Raw genomic sequence first — 21,692 nt, 5'->3', positions numbered from 1 at the left:
TAGGTTTGTGTGCCACACAGCAAAGATTTTTAGAAACTTAAATATATTTTTTAAATCTGAATTACAAGGGCCTTCTTGCACCAAGTTTGTTGCAGGATCAGGACCATAATCTGCAATGCACTTTCAAGCTTAAAAGTGCACAAAGTTGTTAAGCATTATTGTCTATTTTTGGCCAGTCATATCCTCCCTGGTTTAATCTTTTTAAGTCTCCCCAGAAGGTATTGATTTAAACATGCTTTTATTTTCTTTTTTGCTCATTTTGAAGAATGTACATGGTTCAGCCTGCAGCTCAGAGTTCAAAGTGCTAGTCTGGGCAACCAGATGCCTCTCGCTTGGGAGCTCTTGAAAGACCATCAAATCTTCCACTCAGATTTTAGCACTTTTTCTTTCTTAACTTAAATCACTTCAACTTAAAATGCCGTCACTGCAGTGATGAAAGGCTATTGATGGTAAAATGTTCTTGTCTACAGCCATTCCTGTCATCATCACAACAATAATTCTGCTGACATTGACCAAGATGCTTTCAAACCAGCTAATGGATGTAGTGGCTTTGATAACATCAATTGTCATGCAACAGTTCCTGGACCTTCCAAATCCTCCACCTCACTGACTGTTTGCCCTTAGCAGGACAACACCTAATAAGTAGTATCTCACAATTAATGGTTTCATAATCTGGCTCTGTCATGGTAAATAAGTAATTCCTGGTTAGAAACCACATGTAAAATATAAGCATTAGGGCAGTTGCTGCCAGTAGCTATTACTGTCTAGTTAATCATCTGCAATGTACAGCATGGCACCAATTGTAATGATCTCTTGAAAAGGAAAACAGAAATACTGTAGTCCAAAAGTGTGACTTGAAGGCAGTAATTTACCACACAGCCACATTCCAAACATGAGTGAGGCTGTATTTATTTCTTGTCTTGGGCATCTGAGCTAATTACCTTATGGCAGTGGTATAAAATTCAGTTGTAGTGACTCACTTCTTAAAAATTTATTTTGGTTCTTCTTAAAATCTTGGCCAGATTGACCTCAGCAGCCTTCACCAGTTTGAAAATGCAAGTTATAATCCTCTGTAGGGATTTAGCCAGGTGTCCATTACAGCGTGTAATCTGTGATACAGCTTCCAATATTCACACTACAGAAGAGTTAAGCCCCTCTGCCTTTGTTCCTGAGTGAAAAAGTCCATGAGGTCTTAATGTAGACAGGGAATACATTGAAACAAACAACATCTTCAATCAAACCCTAAGCCTGTGTGGAGGCCACTGAGGAGCTGTACAGGGGAGAGACCAGAGGCTTCACCTGAGCAGCAGCAGCAGCACTCACACTTCAACCCTTGAACAGCAGCTGCAGCACTGCTGCTGCTCCCCTGCTGACATTCAAAGGTCACACTACTGCTGGACCTCTGTTTTTGACCTAAATCCTCAGCCTAGGGTCACTGTGCTATTCCTGGAGCTGCTTTTGGTAGGACACATTGCTGCCCAGGGGGAGCAAGGGCAGCCCGGCATCCTGTCCCAGCCAGGGACACTTGCGGAGCACCTCCGACACCACTCTAAAAGTTTGAGTTGGCTGGCACAAAGAGACATTGCTGTGTGCTAAAACAAACTCAATCCAGCTAATTGAGGGGAAACCCTACTGGGACCAGCCAGCCCTACTCAGGAGCTTCTCAGGTAACTCTGCTTTTTCCAGCCAGGGCTGAATGCGATCAAGTCGTGATACAGCCACATGCCCTCGCTGTGCCTGCAAATTGGGTACCTCCTCCTAAAGCCAACACTTAGACTATGGAAGTAGTTTCAGTATTATTTTCAATTCCATGAACAGCCAAAATGAAAATAAATAGCAGCTTAATTTGCCTGCCTGCAAGGAGCTATTTAATATCAATCTCCCATTACTGTACAGGAAAATAGCGGGTTTCTTTTAGATGGTCATGGTTGTGGTGTTGGGAAAGACTCGGCTACCTTTATGCTAATTGGCAGTAAAGTGTTTAGAAGTATTTATCAGTATTTAATTATTTAGAACTCTCCTAATGGCTTAAATATAATTTTGAAAAGTTATAACTATTTTCCACCTAGCCCTACTGAAGAGCTGCTCCTTGGAAGGCTTAAATGAAGATCTATTTATGGCTGCCTGCTAGTCACAAAATTACTTAGAGATGCTAATGTTCTGGTCCTTCAGATGGCCCCAACACAGACTGAGCTTAGTTTGCACAAACTGGGCAAAGTTTGTCTTTGTTGTATTCATTTTACTGAGACAAAAGTCTTAAAAGAGGATTATCGTAGAGATCAAGACACTAAAATATGTAACTAATCCCAGTTAAATTAATTGTTTTCATAATAGCATGTACTGAGGGACATTTGTGTAGAGTAAGACCCTTTTAGACTGTTTTGGTAATGTAAGTATGACTTACCATGCAAATTACATTTAAGATTAATTAGAAGCAGTTGAAAGCCAAGTTGCTGGTAGAGAAAATGGGAACCTGATTCCAAGCCTCTGAAGCAATAACTATGTTAAATATTTCAAAATTACATCAGCAATTGCCATGTCAGTAGACAGAGGGGAATTTACATAAACTTGTAATTTCTCTCCTCCTCCTGTTAGAATTCAGGACATTTGTTTTATTGGCTTATAATCAGCTTAGATTTTTTTTCTCCTAATTTTCTTTTTCAAGCACTTCAACTCCACACAGGTTATTTTGGTGTCATCAAATCATTCACCTTTTAAAAGAGAATTCTGTATCATAAAATTAAAAAAATAATTCTGTTTATTGGGGAGGATATACGTGAAGCTTTTATTAGGATTCTCATTTGCAGTGATGTCCTTACCCAAGTGTGGCAGGTTGTGGCACCACTGTTACCACTGGTAAGAGTTTCAGGTGCAGGACAGGAGAGCACAGTGATTCTGACCTATTTCTCACAATACTCTGCCATTAACTGGGTCTCATCTTTCTCTGAAAAGCTTTGTGCACAGAGTTGTAGATTGCATTTCAGTTGCAAGCTAGGGCTACCAGCTCCCAATGCCTTACTGTATTCACATTAGCTTGTGGGGTGTTTTTAGAGCCCCTCTCCCAGTTATTCTGATTGTGTTGGCACCTCAGCTTTGGCTAAAAAGCAAAAGATAAAAGGCAAAGGGAGTAAAATAAATCAACTAATATACAGCAAGAAACACTACATCCCATACAACCTGGGTTACCTGCTGGAAGTCATAAAACATGCTTCCTCCAGCATGCAGGGACTAACGGATCAGAGCGGCTTTAGTGTTTAGCACGAAGAATCACAACAGACTCAGTGGTTGCTTGTGGAGCAGGGAACTAAAGCCATCCCTCAGCAGTGCTTAGTGCACCTCTCTGGCTACACGGGAACGTTTATTTGCTGGGTTTTGGTACCTGTGACTTCCCAGTGTAGTTGCTTTTGCCAAAGCAAAGGCAGAAGCATAAAGCAGATAGGTTAGAGGTACACAGATAGAAGTGACCAGGTCTTTCTGGGCAACCTCAGAAGGTGTGATTTATGCAATCTGAGCATCTTCTGATAAACTGATGTTTACATGTAGCCAAAGGGTCTGGAACCTTACAAATTTCACAATATGTATATTTTCCCTGAGGAAAATAGGCCTGTGTGTTAGCAGATTCTGGCATTTGTATCTGATATATTAAATGGATCTCAAATATTTAAAAATTCTGTGTTTTCTCTCTTCTGCTTGAAACTTACTTTTAATTGTCACTGTTTTATTCAAAAGGAAGGCATAGAAATAGCAACCATGAGCTTGAAATCAGAGCTGTAACAGACTTATTATAGACAATATTTTGCAGAGTACTTTCAGTTACAGCTGCATGCTTTGAAGCTGTCAGTGTAACAAGCAGCATGCTGGTTCTCAAATAACCCTTTTTGTTGTCTTGTAGGTTTTTTTCCTAACTTCCAGTCCCAGTGAATCGTTGTCAGTTTTAGCATTCAGCTGTATTAAAAAGAAAGAGAGAGAAAGAAAATAGTATTTCCCAGCCCAGGTGAGAGGAAGTTGCCAGTGGGGAGGTCAAAGTGAGTGCTGAAGTTCTTTTACTTGTGTTTTGTGGGAGTATGTCAAGGAGCAGAGCAGTGGCCAAGGTGGAAACTTACGTTTGAAACCCGTTTTCCACACTGGATAGCATTGAGTCACTTCATTGCCCTCAGGCTTTGAGATGAAAAGAATTATAACTGCAATTATAAGAAAAGAAAAGGTTGATCATCATACCAGGGCTTGTTCTCTTTTCAGGGTAGGTGCAGGGAACACTGATTAATGACAAAGCTACATTTATGACCTCATCGAGCTCTGCTATGTATAGGCATGTGCGTATTTTTCCCCAGCAGTGCTGACTGTAAGGGAATAGAGGCTTCTTCCACAGTCTGTACGTCAGGCAGAGGGAAGGATACAGAGCAGCAGTTGCTCTCTGGAACAAACACAGAATGAACAAGTAGCAAAATACTTATGTACTGTTGAAAGGTGAAATTAGATATACATGATTCAGTGCAGCCTACAGGGTCTGATATCTTGGCAACTGCTGCAAGATATCCCCAATCTGCAGACAAAACAGCCTTTGTGAAGAAGCAGAAGATTGTAGTGTGAAAGTTAATGCATCAAAAGGCCAGAAAGAGAATAATTCACTTTCACCTTGCTGCAGTGGACAAGCGGCAGTAAAAGCTGTGCACTATTGGCAAGCTTTTTTTTGTTGCTGTTTTTAACTCAACCCTCAGTTCAGAGCTCCTGCCACCTCGGCAGTGTTCCAGCTGGAGCCACTGACATCTCCCACCTAATCAAGTGCTGGATTATCTTGTCCTGATAAATTGAACCTGGTGCCTCATGAAAAGTCTTTTCTGAAGTACTTTGGTACGCTGTGATAAGATGGCAGATACCTGAATCAAGCCCCAGACCTGACAGAGCACTGTTTTTCTAATGGCTTTTGGTTGCAAGTGTAAATGTTTTAAGGCAAGGCAGTGTTGAGCTGGGAGCACAAGTTAAGCATGATAAATTTCCCACCTGGGTGAAAGGAAACTTGAAAGTGTACTGAATACTGGCCATACTGAGTACACACAGACTGCACTGCTAACAAAATACACTTGCCTTAAAAATTAGTTCTTTTTTGGGCAGAGCTCTGAGGAACATGCTTGTTTCAAAAAGAAATTCTCTTTGGCTGCTATCTTTCTAAGAAGAGTTGGAGTTACTGAGCTGTTAGAGACTTGCATACTGTTCTCAGTCTTCTGTGACTCAATCCCTGGTCCGAGTTGTTCAGGGTAAACAAGTCTTTTTTTTTTTTTTAAACCTATACTAAGAAAAATGTTTATATTACAGAAGCAAGGGTGCTCTCTATGTTGTATTTGTACATTTACTTTAACAGGTAAAACAGCCAGGATTAATCTCATTAAGATAAAGTTATTACTTGCAAGCATTTGTTTTTTCTTTCTTGGCTTCCCTCCTGGAGAAAAGCAGTTCTCAGTCAAGAAACATCTTACATGTCACACTCACCTCTGTGGTGCCCCTTGTAACACTGCTTTGCTCTTTTCCAGGGGAATCCCTACATGTGCAATAATGAATGTGATGCGAGTACCCAAGAACTGGCTCATCCTCCAGAACTGATGTTCGATCTGGAAGGAAGACATCCCTCCACGTTTTGGCAGTCCACAACTTGGAAGGACTATCCGAAGCCTCTTCATGTTAATATTACACTCTCCTGGAACAAAACCATTGAGCTTACAGATAACATAGTTATCACCTTTGAATCTGGCCGTCCAGACCAAATGATCCTGGAGAAATCACTCGACTATGGACGAACATGGCAGCCCTACCAATATTATGCCACAGACTGCTTAGATGCTTTTCACATGGATCCAAAATCAGTGAGGGATTTATCACAGCACACAGTCCTAGAAATCATTTGCACAGAGGAATACTCTACCGGGTACATGACAAATAGTAAAATAATCCACTTTGAAATCAAAGATAGATTTGCTTTTTTTGCTGGACCTCGGCTTCATAACATGGCTTCTCTTTATGGCCAGCTTGACACCACCAAGAAGTTAAGAGATTTCTTTACCATCACAGATCTGAGGATAAGACTGCTTAGGCCAGCAACTGGTGAAATATATGTAGATGAGCAACACCTGGCACGCTACTTTTATGCAATTTCAGACATAAGGGTATATGGAAGGTAAGAGAATATATAACTTTAGAAACAGGCATATGTGTTTGATTTGAGAAATTATTCAGAACTGTTTATTTCCTCAAACAAGAGGACATTTTCTGCCAATGTTCATTGGAAATCTGCCTCAGCTGAAGGCCACTGCTGCCCCATCAGAAGTTCCTGACTCAGTGGCACAAGGTCTAAGTGTTCGCTGGCACTCGCCTTGGATTTTGAGCCCTGGGTCTCCCAGGCAGGAGGGCGCTGGCTCAGGAATTCACCTGAGCAGTGGGACATTTTCCTTTCTGATGTAGTTGGAGTCTGATCCAGTGGCAGTTAACTAAAAACAGAGATTCCGTTTTATCATTTCACTTTTCCAGGCTTCTAATGGAAGCTCTGATTGATACAGCAGCCCTTGCACAAACACTTCCCACTAGGTCTGGCTGTGAACAAGGAAAGCAGCAGAGATTAGAGTCCATTCCTTGTACTTTAATTAGCTCTGAAATGCAGAGAAGCTGAATGAAAATGGAAAAAACAAGTAGTGTTTTAGATAGACTGATTTGAATATAACAAAGATGATTATTCAGCTGGGTTCAAGATAAATGGTTCCCTCTAGGGCAATTGGTGGCTGGTATCAGGTGCTGTAGTCCCAAAAATAATAACTGCAGTGACATGCCTATCGGGAAATTTTCTTCCCAACTCAAACTAGCAATTGACTGATGCCCTCAAGCAGGAGGGTGCTCCCTTTGTATGGGTCTTGGATGCCAATTTGTTTAGAAGAAATAAGTGGGATCACCTCTATTAGCAATTCACTCACCAGTCTGATAAACCTCTTCTTCCTCCTCTGTTTCTTCTATACAGAGTTTTAGACTTCCTTTATAAAACACTTTTTTCTTTTTCTTAAGAGAATCTAAGTATCAAAACAAACAGAAAAGCAAATCTATCTTGGAAGGACAGGGACCTTCTTTGCAGACTCAGAATGGAGTGAAAAAAAATAGTGACAGTGATTATATAAAACAGTGCTGACTATATTTTTATTATTCCTGTAGTGTAAATTAAAATCATCAAAATACATTTCTTAGAACTGGAGATTTAATATGCAGTTACAGTCTTCTGTGTCCACACCAACTATATATCCATACATACAGAATAAGTAGTCCAACATTTGAAAATCTAAAATAAATGTTGCTGTTTTAAGAATTCTTCTTGCAATGCTCATTAGTTACATTGTAAATTATTTTTCAGAAGTCACTTGGGAGGGCTAAGTGGATCATGAACAGCTTAAGATACTGTTTGAAATAGTTTGGTAAAATTAGCCTCAGTACAAAAAAATAACACCTTTTTAATGTGTATATTTTCTCCACTGGGCTCCACATAGGTTAGCTCTACTGAGGCATCATATCAAAGTTCAGGATTTGTAGGTCTGTAGGCTTTAAGGAAAGCCTGTTCCCCATCTAAAAACCCATTTGGAGCTTAGTCTGACTTCAATTAGATTATCATTACTTTATCAAAGAAAGCATCTGAAGGATTAAAAAAGAGTGCGTTGCATGCAAATTAGAAACAGAAGCCTTCTGAGCACATCTGGGGCTCACCAATCTTGTGAAAAATTATCTATAGAAATGAAGCGTGACTGTACAGAGAACTTATCTGATGCTGATGCTTGTTGTCTAAATGCTGCAGTAATTGGACACATGCTTTAAAAGAAGTATCCGATGTGTAATAGTACCTTACTAGATTAGATTCATGTGAATTCTTATCACTTTTCTGCTAATGAGAAGAACAGCTCTTTTGGGATTTGGTGCCATTTGCTTCAATATCTAGTGAGCTTTCCTTGTTAAAGTCTTTAGGGCTTGCTTGCTGCTGAGTAGCTCTGGTGCTGCAACACACAGCCCCTGGTTGTTTACTTGCACCAATTGTAACTTGCTATAAGCCCACTGTTACCTAGTTTGAGGTATTTTTTGTCTCTTCCAGAAACCTTATGGCCTCTCCCCACCAATCAACATTCCCAGCATGTGCCCTGGCATGCCCCGAGCATGGGAACTAGTGGAGGGAAGCAAGGGTTACCAGGGCAGTTGTGCCACTGTTTCCAGCTCAGCTGAGCTTTCCAGCTCTTGCTCCTTAATTTAGGAAGTTAACTGGAAATTGTTATAAAATTATTTTGTTTTGCTACCAAGATTCATGTTCTGGGCTTTGAGACACAGCTATTTATATAAATTCGGTAAAACTAGACTAGATTACTCCATGAAGACAGGATACAAAGGGAGGCTACCAAGGAGCTTGACATGCAGTAGATGAGGGATGCTAGCAGGCACACTTTAAAGCTAGTTCTTTTTCTGAAAAACATAACCTGTAGGTTAAGTATAGTTAAAATCACCAAAGCTCATAATAGCATATTTCTAAAGGCAGCATAAAATGGAATTTGTTTCACACTGTGTTTTAAGCATCAATGACAGTGAAAAGCATCTATCTTAAAGCCACTATGTTAAATATACAGGATACTGGGGTGGTTAATACTTCACAATGAATTATAGGCAGGAGATTTGCCCACTTAATATAGGGTTTGCTTTGTCATTGCTTTGCATTTTGGTGTGAAATAAGCCTGATGTATGTTGCATTGGAAATGAAAACCTGTGTACTCTCAAAGAATGTCTTTCCTCCTCTATTACCACCTGTTTATTCTTCTTCAATTTACCACTTCCATTGTGTATTTATTAAGGTGATGAAAAAAAGGAAACATGGCTGTTAGCAATTTCAGCAACCCCATTGTGCTCACATTATTCAAGAAACCTAATAATCCACATGAACTAATTCTGACTTACTGATGGTCTGCTTCACTAAATCAGGGTGATTTTTTCTAGTGAATAATGGACGATGCGGTGTGCCAGTACCTTAATTAAAGAGAGCCTCTCTTATTCTTGATCTTATTTTAATTTACAGGGTAATACTACAATAATATCACTAATGGAAGGTACATTAAAGGGCATAAAGTAGCATTAACTGTATTAAATTATGGCACTTGTGTTAATTAACTGCTGAAGCAAGATGGTCCTAACAGCTAGAAAGGTCGACTAATGCATAAATAAAGTCTTCTGGGATGGGAAGCTAAGAAAGAGCAGACATTTTCCCCTCGTCTGGCCTTGCTGCAGAGGATTAGAGGGTGTCCTGTGCCATAACCTCAGGAAGGTTTCTCTCACTGTGCTGTCTGCAGAGGTGGCCTGAGCTGTCTGCAGGCTCTGCCTCTCTTCAATTCCACATGAAGGACAGTCCTGGCAGTAAGCAGTGAGGTACAGCTCCCAGTTTTAAACTTTTTTTTGTAGAAGAAGTTCACTAAAATGCTGATAATAATTCCTTTGAAGTCAAGCTAAAGGTTCCTAGCAGATTTTGGATCAGACTGCTGAAGGTTTAACCATGTTTAAGTTTTTTTGTTCTGTTATATTGCCAGTGACATGTACATTTATACACTGTAAATTAACTGTAATTCAGAATGCTTGTAAAAAAACATGGCCCCAGTGGGTAACAGAATGACTGGCTGGGTAAAACAAAGGCTCTTATTGCTTTTGAATGATTAGGTTTTGATCTAAGAGCCACCAGTTTCTTTCTGACACTAGAATATCCAGTCTCTGCACAATGTTATTAAGCCCTTTGGAATTTATTTTATACTCTTCTCGCCTTGAAGCTTCTGTATTTAAGCCCCAGGGTTTTCTGACCATGTCTCCGCTGCGGTTGCAGTTCCAGCTGCAATAGAAACCTCTAACTCACAGAACGCAAATGAAAAGTAACCTCAGTTTTAACACTTCCTTGCTCTCACATTATCTCTTCTAAATTTAAATCCATTTCAGCATCTGAATAAATTATTCTGAAGGAAAATATATTTGCTACTTAGGCAGTTGGGGCTTTTTTTGTCGTCTTAGTCAGCCTGCCCCTCCTGCCAGCTGTGAGCCTGACCTGCTCCTGAGGCTGTGGTGGATTTGGGGTGGGTGAGGGCTCTTGCCCTGAGTGGGAGCTCACACTGCAGCTTCGGGCAGGCAGTTCCACCAGGGAGGCTGGGCTGTACTGGGTCCCCTCCTCTGGCTTATTCTGCAGATGCAGTCTATGGATGGATGAATTGGAGTAAATCTCTTATGTTACTCTGTCCTACACTTAGGAACACTATATAATAATGTCCCTGTGTAACTTACCCAAAAGCAGAACTTTGCCCTAGGGAAGTTATAATATATAGAAATGCTGTAGTTTTATTTATAATAGAGAATGTTTTCATTGATGTTCAGCTCAGAACCAGACCATCAATATTAAGATACATAGGCTTCAAGCTTTTAAGGAGACAACTGAATGCCATTCTTGGCTCTAGTATTTATTTACCATACTTGAATACTCTTTGTTTTACAGGAACACTTGCATAAGCAGCTTTTCTCCTTTGAGATTTTCACTAGTATTTGCAGGGAATCTAGCATTTCTCTGATTAAATTATAAACTCATTAGAGAACAGGAAAGAAAAAGTAACATATGTATTTAAGAGCATGTCAATTTATCTGTAACTCCCAAGTGCAATTTGCTTCTTTAATATATCTACTGTAATATGTCACTAAAGAAAATGGTCCTTCATTTTCTGTAAGCAAATCTAGGATCATCAAGAATCGAAATAATTAAACAGTCACGGTGTTTATTCACACATGAGCAGTCTCCAGGGGTTTACTCAGTACAGGTGTCCTGGGTGGGTTTTACTCCTGCCTGCATTCAGATAATACTGATTTCCACCCTCCATCCTGGTGACACAACTCCTGGTGACATCAGCTCAGTGCAGCCACAGTCACAGTGGCTGGAAGGGGAGCAGAGCAGTGGAGTCTGAATGCTGTCTAGAGCTCTCATTCTGCTATATGCTTTTGAAATCAGTGAGTTTAAATCACCAGGTTTCACTCACCACCTTTGCTCATTAGCATCTGGTCATCTTTTCTTGGGCCATTTTGCAAGCCATGAAGTATTTCCATACCTATCTCCCCCAGCTGTCTTTTAAGGAAGCTCAGTATCGTGCAGGATCAGGGTGTTTGAGGAGAGGCACCAAGCCTTTTTGTAGTATAATTCATTTTGCCACTGAATATTAGAGGACTAGAGATAAAAATCCTGATGAAAGAAATGAGGATTTTTCTCTCTGTATTGCTTTGTATGCTGAAAAGCAATCCAAAGAGCCTTTCTGAATAAATTCAGTGACTCCAAAAGCTTGCAGAAACTATCTTTCCTTTAAGCTTTTCATTTGAAAAGAGTGCAAACTTAATGCAAACACTGAAATAAGCTTAAGGATCTCCTGTATCACATACACAAAACGATTCCTGGCACAGGGATGTCCTTTTGGCTGAAGTTAAAGATGGAGTGGTACAACATATTATCACATTAAAAGTTTAAAAATTTCCAACTATTTCACAAGTAATAGGAACTACCAACTTTTAAGTGTGGGTTGGTTTGGGTTTTTTTTAAGTTTACATTCTGCTCCTTGCCATGGGTACCAGTGTGGTGGTATTTCCTGCCATTAGTTTTGTTCATGTCAGTATCTGATTGCATCTGCTTAGGAGCTGATTTTTCCTGGACATTTCTCATCGTGTGAAGTGCCTCAGAAGGTAGTAGCTGAACCCAAAATATCTACATACTTTATCTTGACATAGGTGATGTTTCTCTCTCTGTTAATTTTTTTGCTTGGTAGCTGTAATAAATAACCCATCATTCAGCTGTGATCTAGGGAAATATTTGAAATTAAGAGGGTTAACTCTGCTGCCTTTCCTCTCATTTCCCTTTAGAACGGTGCCATAGTATGCTCTCTCTCACTCCCTATATGTACAAAATGTTAAGTATTGAAACAAGAAACAAGTCCTGATACTAGTTTCAGATGCCATCCTGTAAATTAGGAGTACTTTGAGTGAAGTTACCCTTATTAACCCATTGAGTTTCAAATGCATGTAGGAGGAATGAGGGAAGACAAGTGATGGAAAGGGAGGACAGAAGGAACAAGAGAAAAAAAAGAAGGGAGGACAGAAGTAAGATGACTATCCCAGCTTCTGTTTAAAAAATGAGAAAAAACCCACACCTCTCAGTATGTTCATCCTGTCTCATGTCTGTATGATAGAGCTGATGTAAAGCAGCCAGTTGTGTTAAATCCAGTGATAGAGTCACACCTATTCGGAAACTAGAAAGTGAGTTAGTAAAGGTCAAGGTCTAATAGTATCATTATGTGGGGCCTGTGAGACCCTTCCTATCATTCCCTCTGGAGTCCAGCTCTGGGACTGATGTGCCTCAGCAGTACTAGTGACCCATGCACAAAGGGAATCATCACAGTCCCTACTTGATCACAGCAGCAGGCTGTAGGGAAAAATCCTCAGTACAACACAGGTGAAGCGTATTGTTAACTGGGCTGAACTACAGGGTAAGTTTTCAACACTGCTGTAATTCTTTTCCCATAGATTATCATCTTGTTCATGGAAAAGTAAGGAAAGAGCTACAACAAAAGGCAATGCTGTGATTTTAGAAGGCAGCAATACCATCAGGGAAAAGGAGACAAGGAGTTACACTGCAGGTCATATTCCCAAGAGAAATTCTGGCTGCTGACACATTCAGGAAAGCATAATGCTGCCTGCAGCCATTTCCAGGAGAACGGGCTGTGTCCCGGGAGGTTTGTGGGATATGGTAGAAATGAAAGGATGCTGAATAGCAAGAGGTGTCCTAATCACATTAGGAGGGAGCAGGAACATGCTACTTGACATACTACCACTCCTGAATGAGACCACCTGTAATTTTTGCAGCATACAGAGTCCTTGGAGCCTTAGAGTCAGTCTGTCAACAGCACCTGGTTGCTCACACAACAGTTCATCCAGACTTTTATGCTGGAAATGCTGCTGTACTCTGGAGTAAACCAGCTGTACTTCACTGACAATTATTTTGACATTTCCGGGGTGATGGCCACCATTTTAAAATATGCACAAAAGTAAACAAAACCATTTCAGGATAAGGCAGATAATCCATAGCTTCATACTGTAGGTTACATCTGATCAGGCCTTGGGACGTACCACGGATAGTGTGATACATGGTACATACACCTGCCCATATTCTAGTTGTGGAGGGCAGGTTTCCAAAGTTATGCTCTTCCTCTGAACCCTTGAGCCTATCTTCTGGCTTTTATGTTTGTGTAAATGTCAATAGTGTCTGCTTCTTCCTTGCAAACTCCCTTGAAGACCTTGTGATTCTTTTCATTTTCTCCCTTAAATCCATTTCTGTCTTTATGGTAGCTCTGAGTGTCTTTCCTCTCTGCCAAGCAGCATTCCCACTTCCACCCTCTCCAGATGTGTGTTGTCCTGTAATATGAGCCAATATCTTATATATTAAGATTTATAAAGTACTTTGAAGTACACTTCAGAAGGATTGGTAGAGAAAGCACAATGGATTGTTATAACCTGTCCTCTGTGCACCATCATTCATAAAACAAGCATGTAAGGGAGTGCTGGTGGAAATGTTAATGATACCAATACTGTCCCAATGGTAAAGTGGCATGGTGGTTCACATTTAACTGCCACCAGCATTTCTGTTACACCACACATTAAACCTATTAATAACCAAGAAGATAAAATTTTATTACAATAAGGAAATATACATTGAGATATGCATCTTCACACTCAACTAATTAGTTACCATCGACTGTTTTCACTTTGCTCAGTGACATGTGGTATATAAATCATTACAATATGTTAAATGCAAATGGTTGGTAATAGGGTAACCATCTGCTCACTGTTGGAAAGTTAGCAGAGGAATATAGTAAGCTGTACTTCTAGTAATGATGCTAAACTCACATCCCTGAAATACCAAATATCTAAAAACAGCTGCCTCCACTAATGCTAACATTGCTAATATGTCTCTTACCCTTTTCATTTTCAGAAGTAAACCACATATTGTAAGAGGTAATTTTGTTCTTCAGCTTGAACTTGATTTCAAGGCTAGAGTCTGTAACAGCAACATGAACCACTGTATTGCAGAGGCTGATCTTTTCCTTAAACGGTGTTGAGTGCTTTTGAACAGCCAATAAATAATCAGGCTGTGCACTTTTCTCAGGACATCTTTTCATCCACAAATATAATTAAACCCTCTTCCTCCCCTAACCCTGGCTGCCAGGCCTGTTTTCAGGGATGACATTATTTTGTAAGTGATAGATAGGTGGCACATTGCTGTCTGGTAACGTATTACACTAGCGACCATCAAAGGATGCCTCCATCTAATAACCTCCCATGCCCTATGAGCATTAAAGATCACCACTGCAAAGAGGGATCAATTATTTTGCCACAGACATGTATTATCAGGGGCTGTCACATACCTTCATAATGAGCTTTCCTGGATACCCAAGCGACAAAGTAATGCGTTGGAAAATTAGTAGTGGGACAAGAGTGAAGGACTGCCTGCCAAAGTTGAGGCTATGCCTTCAAGCCAGAGCAGCTCCTTCACCACTTACCCAGTCAGTCATCTGCTGGTCAGGGTCACTATCACAGTGCTGGCTCCCCCATCAGTAATATATTGCACTATCACCTATCACAGAGATTAATATGTTCCTGTATTGAATTCCCAAGATGTGGCTCTCAGCATTAAAGAAGCTAAGGAATTAATTTGGCTTCCACTGCCTGAATGGAAAAGAAGTTTGTGATTTCATCAAAGTCAGACACTAGTGCTGCTGTGGCTTGCTCAGGCCACGTTGGGAGCGAGGATTGGTGTTTGTTCAGGAGGTTACATCTGGCATGGCAATGTCTGATTTAAGATTGTGCTTCCAGGGAAGCACCTGCAGAGGAAGAGGCTGCAGGAGAGCTCATTAGCCTGGCAGTTTCTCAGTCCCAGAATGAATTAGAGAATAAGATGTGTGGTCTACAGCATCTCAAAAGCTGTGGCTTTGTGTAAGTGTGCTGTCCTGCAAAGCTTTCTAAGTTTACAAAAATTTTACAAGGAGACGTTTTGTGCTAACACATTTTCCTTTGTTGCCCTGAAAGAAAAGCACTAGCTGAAAGCTGCACGTTTGGTGACTCCATTTTGATTCACAGTGAACACTTGCCTGTTTCAAAATGGGGTGTCTGCACTTTAAAGTTATCTGGAGCATTCATAGACAGAGACGTTGTGATGAGCAGCACTTTATAATTCCTCAAAGGCATGGTGCCAGAGCTGGGAATTTGATAAGCTGAGGTCCTGAATTGGATTCCAGCAATGGTCACAAGTTTTAGGAAGCACTCATTTGAAATTGCAAGCAGAGGGAAAACAGGATTCTTTCTCTTTAATTACATTAGTTTTATTGAACTGAAGCATTGCTTCAGTTCCCAGAACACTTTATATTTATTTTAATGTGAGTTACCAGATACAGAATGGTTGCAGTACCGTTTATTGTTTCTGACTTTTATATGTGGTAAAACAGATTTTACTTATTTTCCCCTTTAACTCTCTTGTGCATTAAGGACCTTTAGAAGTTGGGATGGTGTTTACTGAAGTTGTCATAACCAAAGTAATTTAACTTCTTTGATCTGGTAATGGTTCTCTAGTGCCTTTGTTTAGGCCTATTCAGAAAAGCCAATCCAAAGCACATGAACATGCACTGGAGTCCAGGAAACTGGCAGCCTTTTGTGCAGGAGAGGAAATGTGAAATGCATTCCCTCAGTTGCTGATCTTTTTAATTTGCCTTAGATTTTTCTCATATTTATTGAACTGTGGGCTGTTTCTTCCCTTAGGTATAACTAGAGCTGTTGAATTTGCCACGTAAGCACAACCGTGAATTGACTTGAAAAAGTTTTTTTTTTTAAAAAATTACCATTTCTGTCCCCCAGTTAGAGCACAGCAGGTCCCACAACCTTCTGCTCCTTTGGGGGAGTGGAGACGGCAGGAACGGGAAGCAGCAGTGGCGGGTGGGACAGGGGACAGAGCTGCAGAATGACAAGGCATCTGTTTTGTCAGTGACCCACTTCAGGAAATCCTCCTTCCCTCCTCCCACACCCTGCATACCTCCAGCTGCTCGTTTCTCACTGTCTTTGTTTCTCTTTCTGTGATGTGATCATCACTCCTTCAGTTGTAGCGCATGGGGATCACTGCCCATGTGGCTCAAAGAAGGAATGGAAACCTTCAGGAGGAGCATCTCACTTTACAATAATAAAGTAATCCTGTTATACTTTGTCAATGCAGAAAATTGCTTATCATTTAACAAGCTTCATTAAGGATCCTGTGTTTATGGAACCACGCCTTCCTTCCTTTGAATGCCCCTGAAATAATTCTTCCAGCAGGACAGCAAAACAGCAAGGAGCCAGTTACATTTTTAGTCACTTGTGTCCCATAGGAATTGCAGTCTGCCAGCAAGGGCAGCTCCTTCCCCTCTGCAACACAGGAGAAGATTAAAAGATGGGAAGCTGTGGTTTGGGAATGGTGGGTTAAAGTTAGTAATGATCTAAAGATGAAACAATCTGAGTGTCATTAACTGCTAATATTCTGCTACTGAAAATGTTTAACCTAATCCAGAAGCTAGATGGGAAGGGAGTTGGGGTGGGGGTAAATAAAGGGCTTCATCCTCCTTTTCCATTTGTTTTATTCCTGAATGGTGAAGGGGTAGTTGAAAAAGAGTTGGATGAAATTAAAAGTAAAATGAGAAATAGTATTTCATTTCCCCTCTAGTGTACAGGTCTTGAAAGAAGGAATCCTTACATATCCAAAACAGTTTGCATCATTTTAGCTGCTCATCATGTAGATCAGTTAGACACTGCAGGAGTAACCTGCAATGTGGTCATTTTTTCCAACAGTAATCCTTCCAGGTGGGTGACAGCAACAGCCTCCGTTCTGACATGTACAAATATCTCATGCTTAGACTTGATGCCTTAAAATATAGATCCAAACTTTTGGTTTTTGAAGATACTGAATCTCTATATTGAGTGAGCAGATTCTGAAATATCTCATCTTTCCAACAGCTACTTTGGAGACTAATGCTGACTTTGTGGTCTATATGTTGGTTTGTTTGTTTGTCTGTTAGTGCTTCATAAAATATAGATGCTTTAAATAGGAGAGATACGAGACAGTGATACCACGGGAATGACAAAGGGTTATGTGCTCTGATTCCAAAGCGTATACTTTTGATGTTGTTCACTGGTTTCCTCACTGCACAGTCCTACCCAGGGTTTGACTAACAAATGCACAAGAAGTGTGTGGCTGACATTCAGCTGGCTTGTGAATTGTGGAGAGGAGATACATATGCTCTAAAGGCTTCATCCAAAGAGCATTACTTGATGCATCACTCGATGCATCACTCACAGATTTTTAGAGACTTTTGGCATTTAAAATTAAATTATGTAACAGTGGTTTAGTGCTGACTCTTGGAAAAAATAGGAGATTTTGTAAATTTTGACTGTGTTTTATTATACCAGGGCTTTTGAAAAATCTCTTGCACATATTAGGCCCACAAAAAAAGGCCTTACTGCCACTGAAAAAGATTCAGCAATTTAAAATGGGCTGAGTGTATGTTGTAACAGGAGAGAGACCTTTTGGAGAGTTGTTCAAATATTGCTGCAATGCAAACAGTTAATACAACATAAAGTCCAGTCTCAGTGTCCTGTATGCAGGAGCTTCCCCCTAATTCCAAACACATAAAATGTGGACTTGTTATATCCTCATAAACTTAGCACATTTTTTTAAAAAAACAGGTTTGAAAATTCAGCTGCTGTAACTACATTAGCCAAGCAAGAAAGAGAAAGAATTGCCCTGAGGTGTGAGGGAGAACAGGGCACTTGTCCAGCCACAGGAGCAAGGGCTGGTAAGTCTGAGAGGGGGCAGCTGTTTTGTCACGGGTGTTCTCAGAGTTCCCATTCTGCAGTGCTTGCATCTCGAGAGAAACCTGTTACAGACTAAGACTTATCTTCCTTATTTTATAGAGTTCTTTATCTTCACAGGTATGTCAGCATCTGAAAACTCAGAGAATATTATGAAGGAATAAAACTGAGACAAAATAAAGGAGTGATTTGCATAGGGAAAAAAAAAAGATTAATAAAAAAAAAACAAGCTACATTCAACTTCTGTTAGAAGCAGCTTGAACAGATGCCAGAAGCTTGTCCCCTTTGTGATATGATTATATGGCCACTAAGTCATTTGATTCAGTCAATCTGCTATATATCATGATAAATCTGTGTAGACCAGAAAATCTACAAGTGCTGCCCTTTTTCTCTCCTGATGTTTTTTGCCCAGCTTGCAAGCAGAGAACTGCTTTAACAAGATTTGGGGACACTTCTGAGTCCTGTGTAATGCTCCCCCCTCCTGGCTTGTGTAGGTCAACAGGAGGAAATGCTGAGCAGGCATGAGAATAGATGAGGAGCGAAAATGAACAGCAGTGGTGGGGAAAGGAGGTCACGACTGCTGTGGGCACCATCCTAAATCCCAGTGAGCTGTCTCCCTCCTTCTCCTCTGCAGCTCTCACTGTCTGAGAAAGAGAACACAGCTATAAAACACCTCAGACACAAACAATAACTCCTTCATCCCCAGAAGTATTACTTACAAAAATGTTTTCTAGTGAAGTGGCATTATATTTTTGGTTTTGGGTTTTTTATTTGCATAATTCAGGGAGTTTCTGATAATTATGCCCAAATTCATTAAAGATAAAGCTCTGTGTCATGCAAGCATTTTTATAAGGATTCTCTCAGGACACTTTGTCTTTTCCTACTCATCAGGTCTTCAGGACAAATACCTCTTCTTATTTTCAGTGGATGGCAACGCTCTGTCAGTGTGCAAACAAAACTCAATTCATTTTGAACAGCACTCTTATGCCCTGAAGAATGCTTTAGTGCAGGGAAGCTCTTGTTCACCATCTGACTGACTGTGCCCCAAAATGGATCCTGTCCCATCTTGCTAGATCTATTCTTTGTAATAAGCTGCTGCTTGAGAAATAGATACTGCTAGACCTCCCTATATTAAGGACTTCTGGGGTTTTTATCAAACATAAGCTCTTTCTTTACCTTCATCTATTAGTTCTCTATTATTTTTCATAGTGCTATTTATATAATATCTATATATATGCATGCATTTTACTTCCAGATTAGCTTATTCTTTGAGAAACAGAAACAGCTTGTATATTTTCCAGTGGATTTGGAGGCTGAGGAAACCTGCTTGACATTTCAGAGAAAACTGAAAAGTTTGTATAGGATTTTAAAAGCTGTGTTATGCAAGATGGAATTGCTAAGGTTTGTTCTTCAGTATAAACATGTACTGATTGTTTCTGTCAGCAGTATTTCACTGTTGCTTTCCCCTATGACAGCCTTACATTATTCATAACTTAAAATCTATTCTTTAAATTTTCAGTTATAAGAGTTTCCTGGCGGGGGTCACAGAATATGAAGGGAAGTATTGATTTGAAACATTTAAAATATAAATGAAGTTGTTTAGTTCTTCCGGTACATGGAATATTATAGTCACTGGATCAAATTCAACCCCCCAGCATGTCTGTTTTCATAGAAAACAAAAACATGCTCCCAACCTCTCAGTGGACACTGCAGCTTCTGTGTGAACATTCTTTGATTTACCCAGTATTTGTTAAAAACAAACATGAATAATGAATGTTCCAGAGAACTTGAAGGCCAAAAGCGAACACTATTTTATTCTTGTCTGACATTAGGTCAGAATTTTAAGACTTTAAAATACAAGGCTTTAAAACTACCAGCCTTTTGCCACTTAAACTTACCAAAGCAGTGTCAGCAACCCCATCTCACAATGACATACACCATGTCTCTTGTCCCATGTCACATTGAGGCTAGGACAAGTACTAAACACAGTGGCAGAGCTGTTTTGGCACTCAGGGAAAATCAGGGTTGGTGGTACCACGATGGGCATGCCTGTATGCATGTCCACACTTGTCACCTGCTCATGTCCACACATCAATCCACTCACTGCTCCAAGGTCAGTGCCAGAAGCCAGGTCCCCTCTGCCTTTCACCATCTGAGGTCTAAGAGCTCCTTTCCAGCTGCCTCTGCCCAGGACTGCCTTGCTCTGGCCACTCACCTCTGAGAAGACCACGCCAGCCATTAGGAGTCACACCCTCAGACCATCTAGACCTTGTGGGTCCCTTCCAACTCAGGATATTCTGTGATTCTGCACTTAAATTATTACATTCAGACTTTTCTTAGGTAAAAAGCAAGTAAAAATGTGACCCTTTATCATCTAGCTCAAGAATTCTAATACTAAAAAGTATTTTCAGTTTTCCCATCTTCGTATAATTCCACTGACTTTAATACAACATAATAAAACGTTTGCAGATTCTAGCCAGTTTATTGGCTTCAAGATAACAATAAGTAGTGTCTATAATTAAAAAGTACTGTCATATGGTATTTTTGAAAAAGAAAATAAGCTTTTGCTACACAAAATCAGCCTTTGAAATACATTAGATGAAAGAAGAATTGTTTTCCCAAATTAAAAAGATACACTTAGAACTTTATTTCCTAAACTGTTCAAAATTACTTCCAACAGATAGCATTGTGTTTGTTGTGTTGTTATACCAACAGGGCTAGATATAAGGTGACCCAGTATCTCTTTTTCAGTATCTTAAGTTAGCTATAGGATGCTAAGTTGCTTCTTCAGCAGCTCACTTTTCATCGAGTTTTCTTCAGCAGGAGAAAGGATTAGTATTTTTGAAGTATAAATTATTCACAGAAGAAATTTCTGTCCATGATGGCTGAAAGTATCTTCAGAATTTAACCCACATTAACAAATACTTTTGACTAATTTTTCTGAAAACTCTAAAAAGGCACAATTTTTCCTTTGGAAATATTTTTCTTTTAAAATTGTCCAAAAAATTCTAAATTGGGATTTAAAATCTGAAAATAAAACTACACATTTGACACGAATTATTTTTCCCCCATTTTTTTTCTGTTCAGTCACTGAACTGAAAAATCAATTACTTGCAACTGCACTACTGGCAAATAATTCTTATCATAATCATTCCAGAGGGAATTATTCTGTGAAAAAGAGCTTATATTGTGTGGAATTTGGAAGTTAAAAAATTGAGGCTAGCGTGATAAACACTGAGAAATGTTGTTTTGTTTTTTCACTTTTCTCTTTCAAGTTATGACCTCCAATCGAGATGAAAAACGAAAAGAAAACAACGCAAAAGAGGAACAGTAAAAGCTGTATGTATTTTAAAGTGGATTGGAAGTGTCTGCTTTGATAATAAGCAGCTACCAAGTCCCAATTATTTTAGATGGATCTGTGAAGCCTAAGCATTTTAAAAGTCAACCTTAATGAAACACAAGAAAACACCAGGACAAAACCACTTTTGAAATCTCTACTCAGCCTGACTTGCTCTGAACAGGTCATTAAGCACCCTCAGCTTTGCTGGTTTAATCATGAATACCCCAGAACACAGCCCAGAAAAGAACAGAGCTGCCTTATAATTATCCTTAAAGTTCAAGTTCAGCAACATGGTTTTTCAAAAAGAGATCAGTTAACCTGCCCTCACAGTAAGCACCTTGTTCTCCTTCGCCCTCATGAACGGCATCAAGCAGAGGCAGCAGCAGGACCCAGCAGAGAGCAGTGG

The 21,692-nt window shown here is 39.9% G+C and overlaps 1 protein-coding gene across 2 annotated transcripts in view; it reads left to right on the top strand.

Moving 5' to 3' along the window:
* The window catches only part of NTNG1 (netrin G1), a 149,570-nt gene that overhangs the window by 58,232 nt on the left and 69,646 nt on the right, over positions 1-21,692 (top strand). For both annotated transcript variants that reach the window (XM_042029994.1, XM_042029995.1), the window contains one exon: positions 5,529-6,169. In XM_042029994.1, coding sequence (XP_041885928.1) covers positions 5,529-6,169 — 641 coding nt within the window. The remainder of the gene's footprint in view (positions 1-5,528; positions 6,170-21,692) is intronic.

This window comes from Corvus kubaryi, unplaced genomic scaffold (genome assembly GCF_017639235.1).
Source record: "Corvus kubaryi isolate FWS band 111438036 unplaced genomic scaffold, C.kubaryi_AGA036_p1.0 37334, whole genome shotgun sequence".
Classification (NCBI taxonomy): domain Eukaryota; kingdom Metazoa; phylum Chordata; class Aves; order Passeriformes; family Corvidae; genus Corvus; species Corvus kubaryi.
This window is presented reverse-complemented; position numbering and strand designations above follow the sequence as displayed.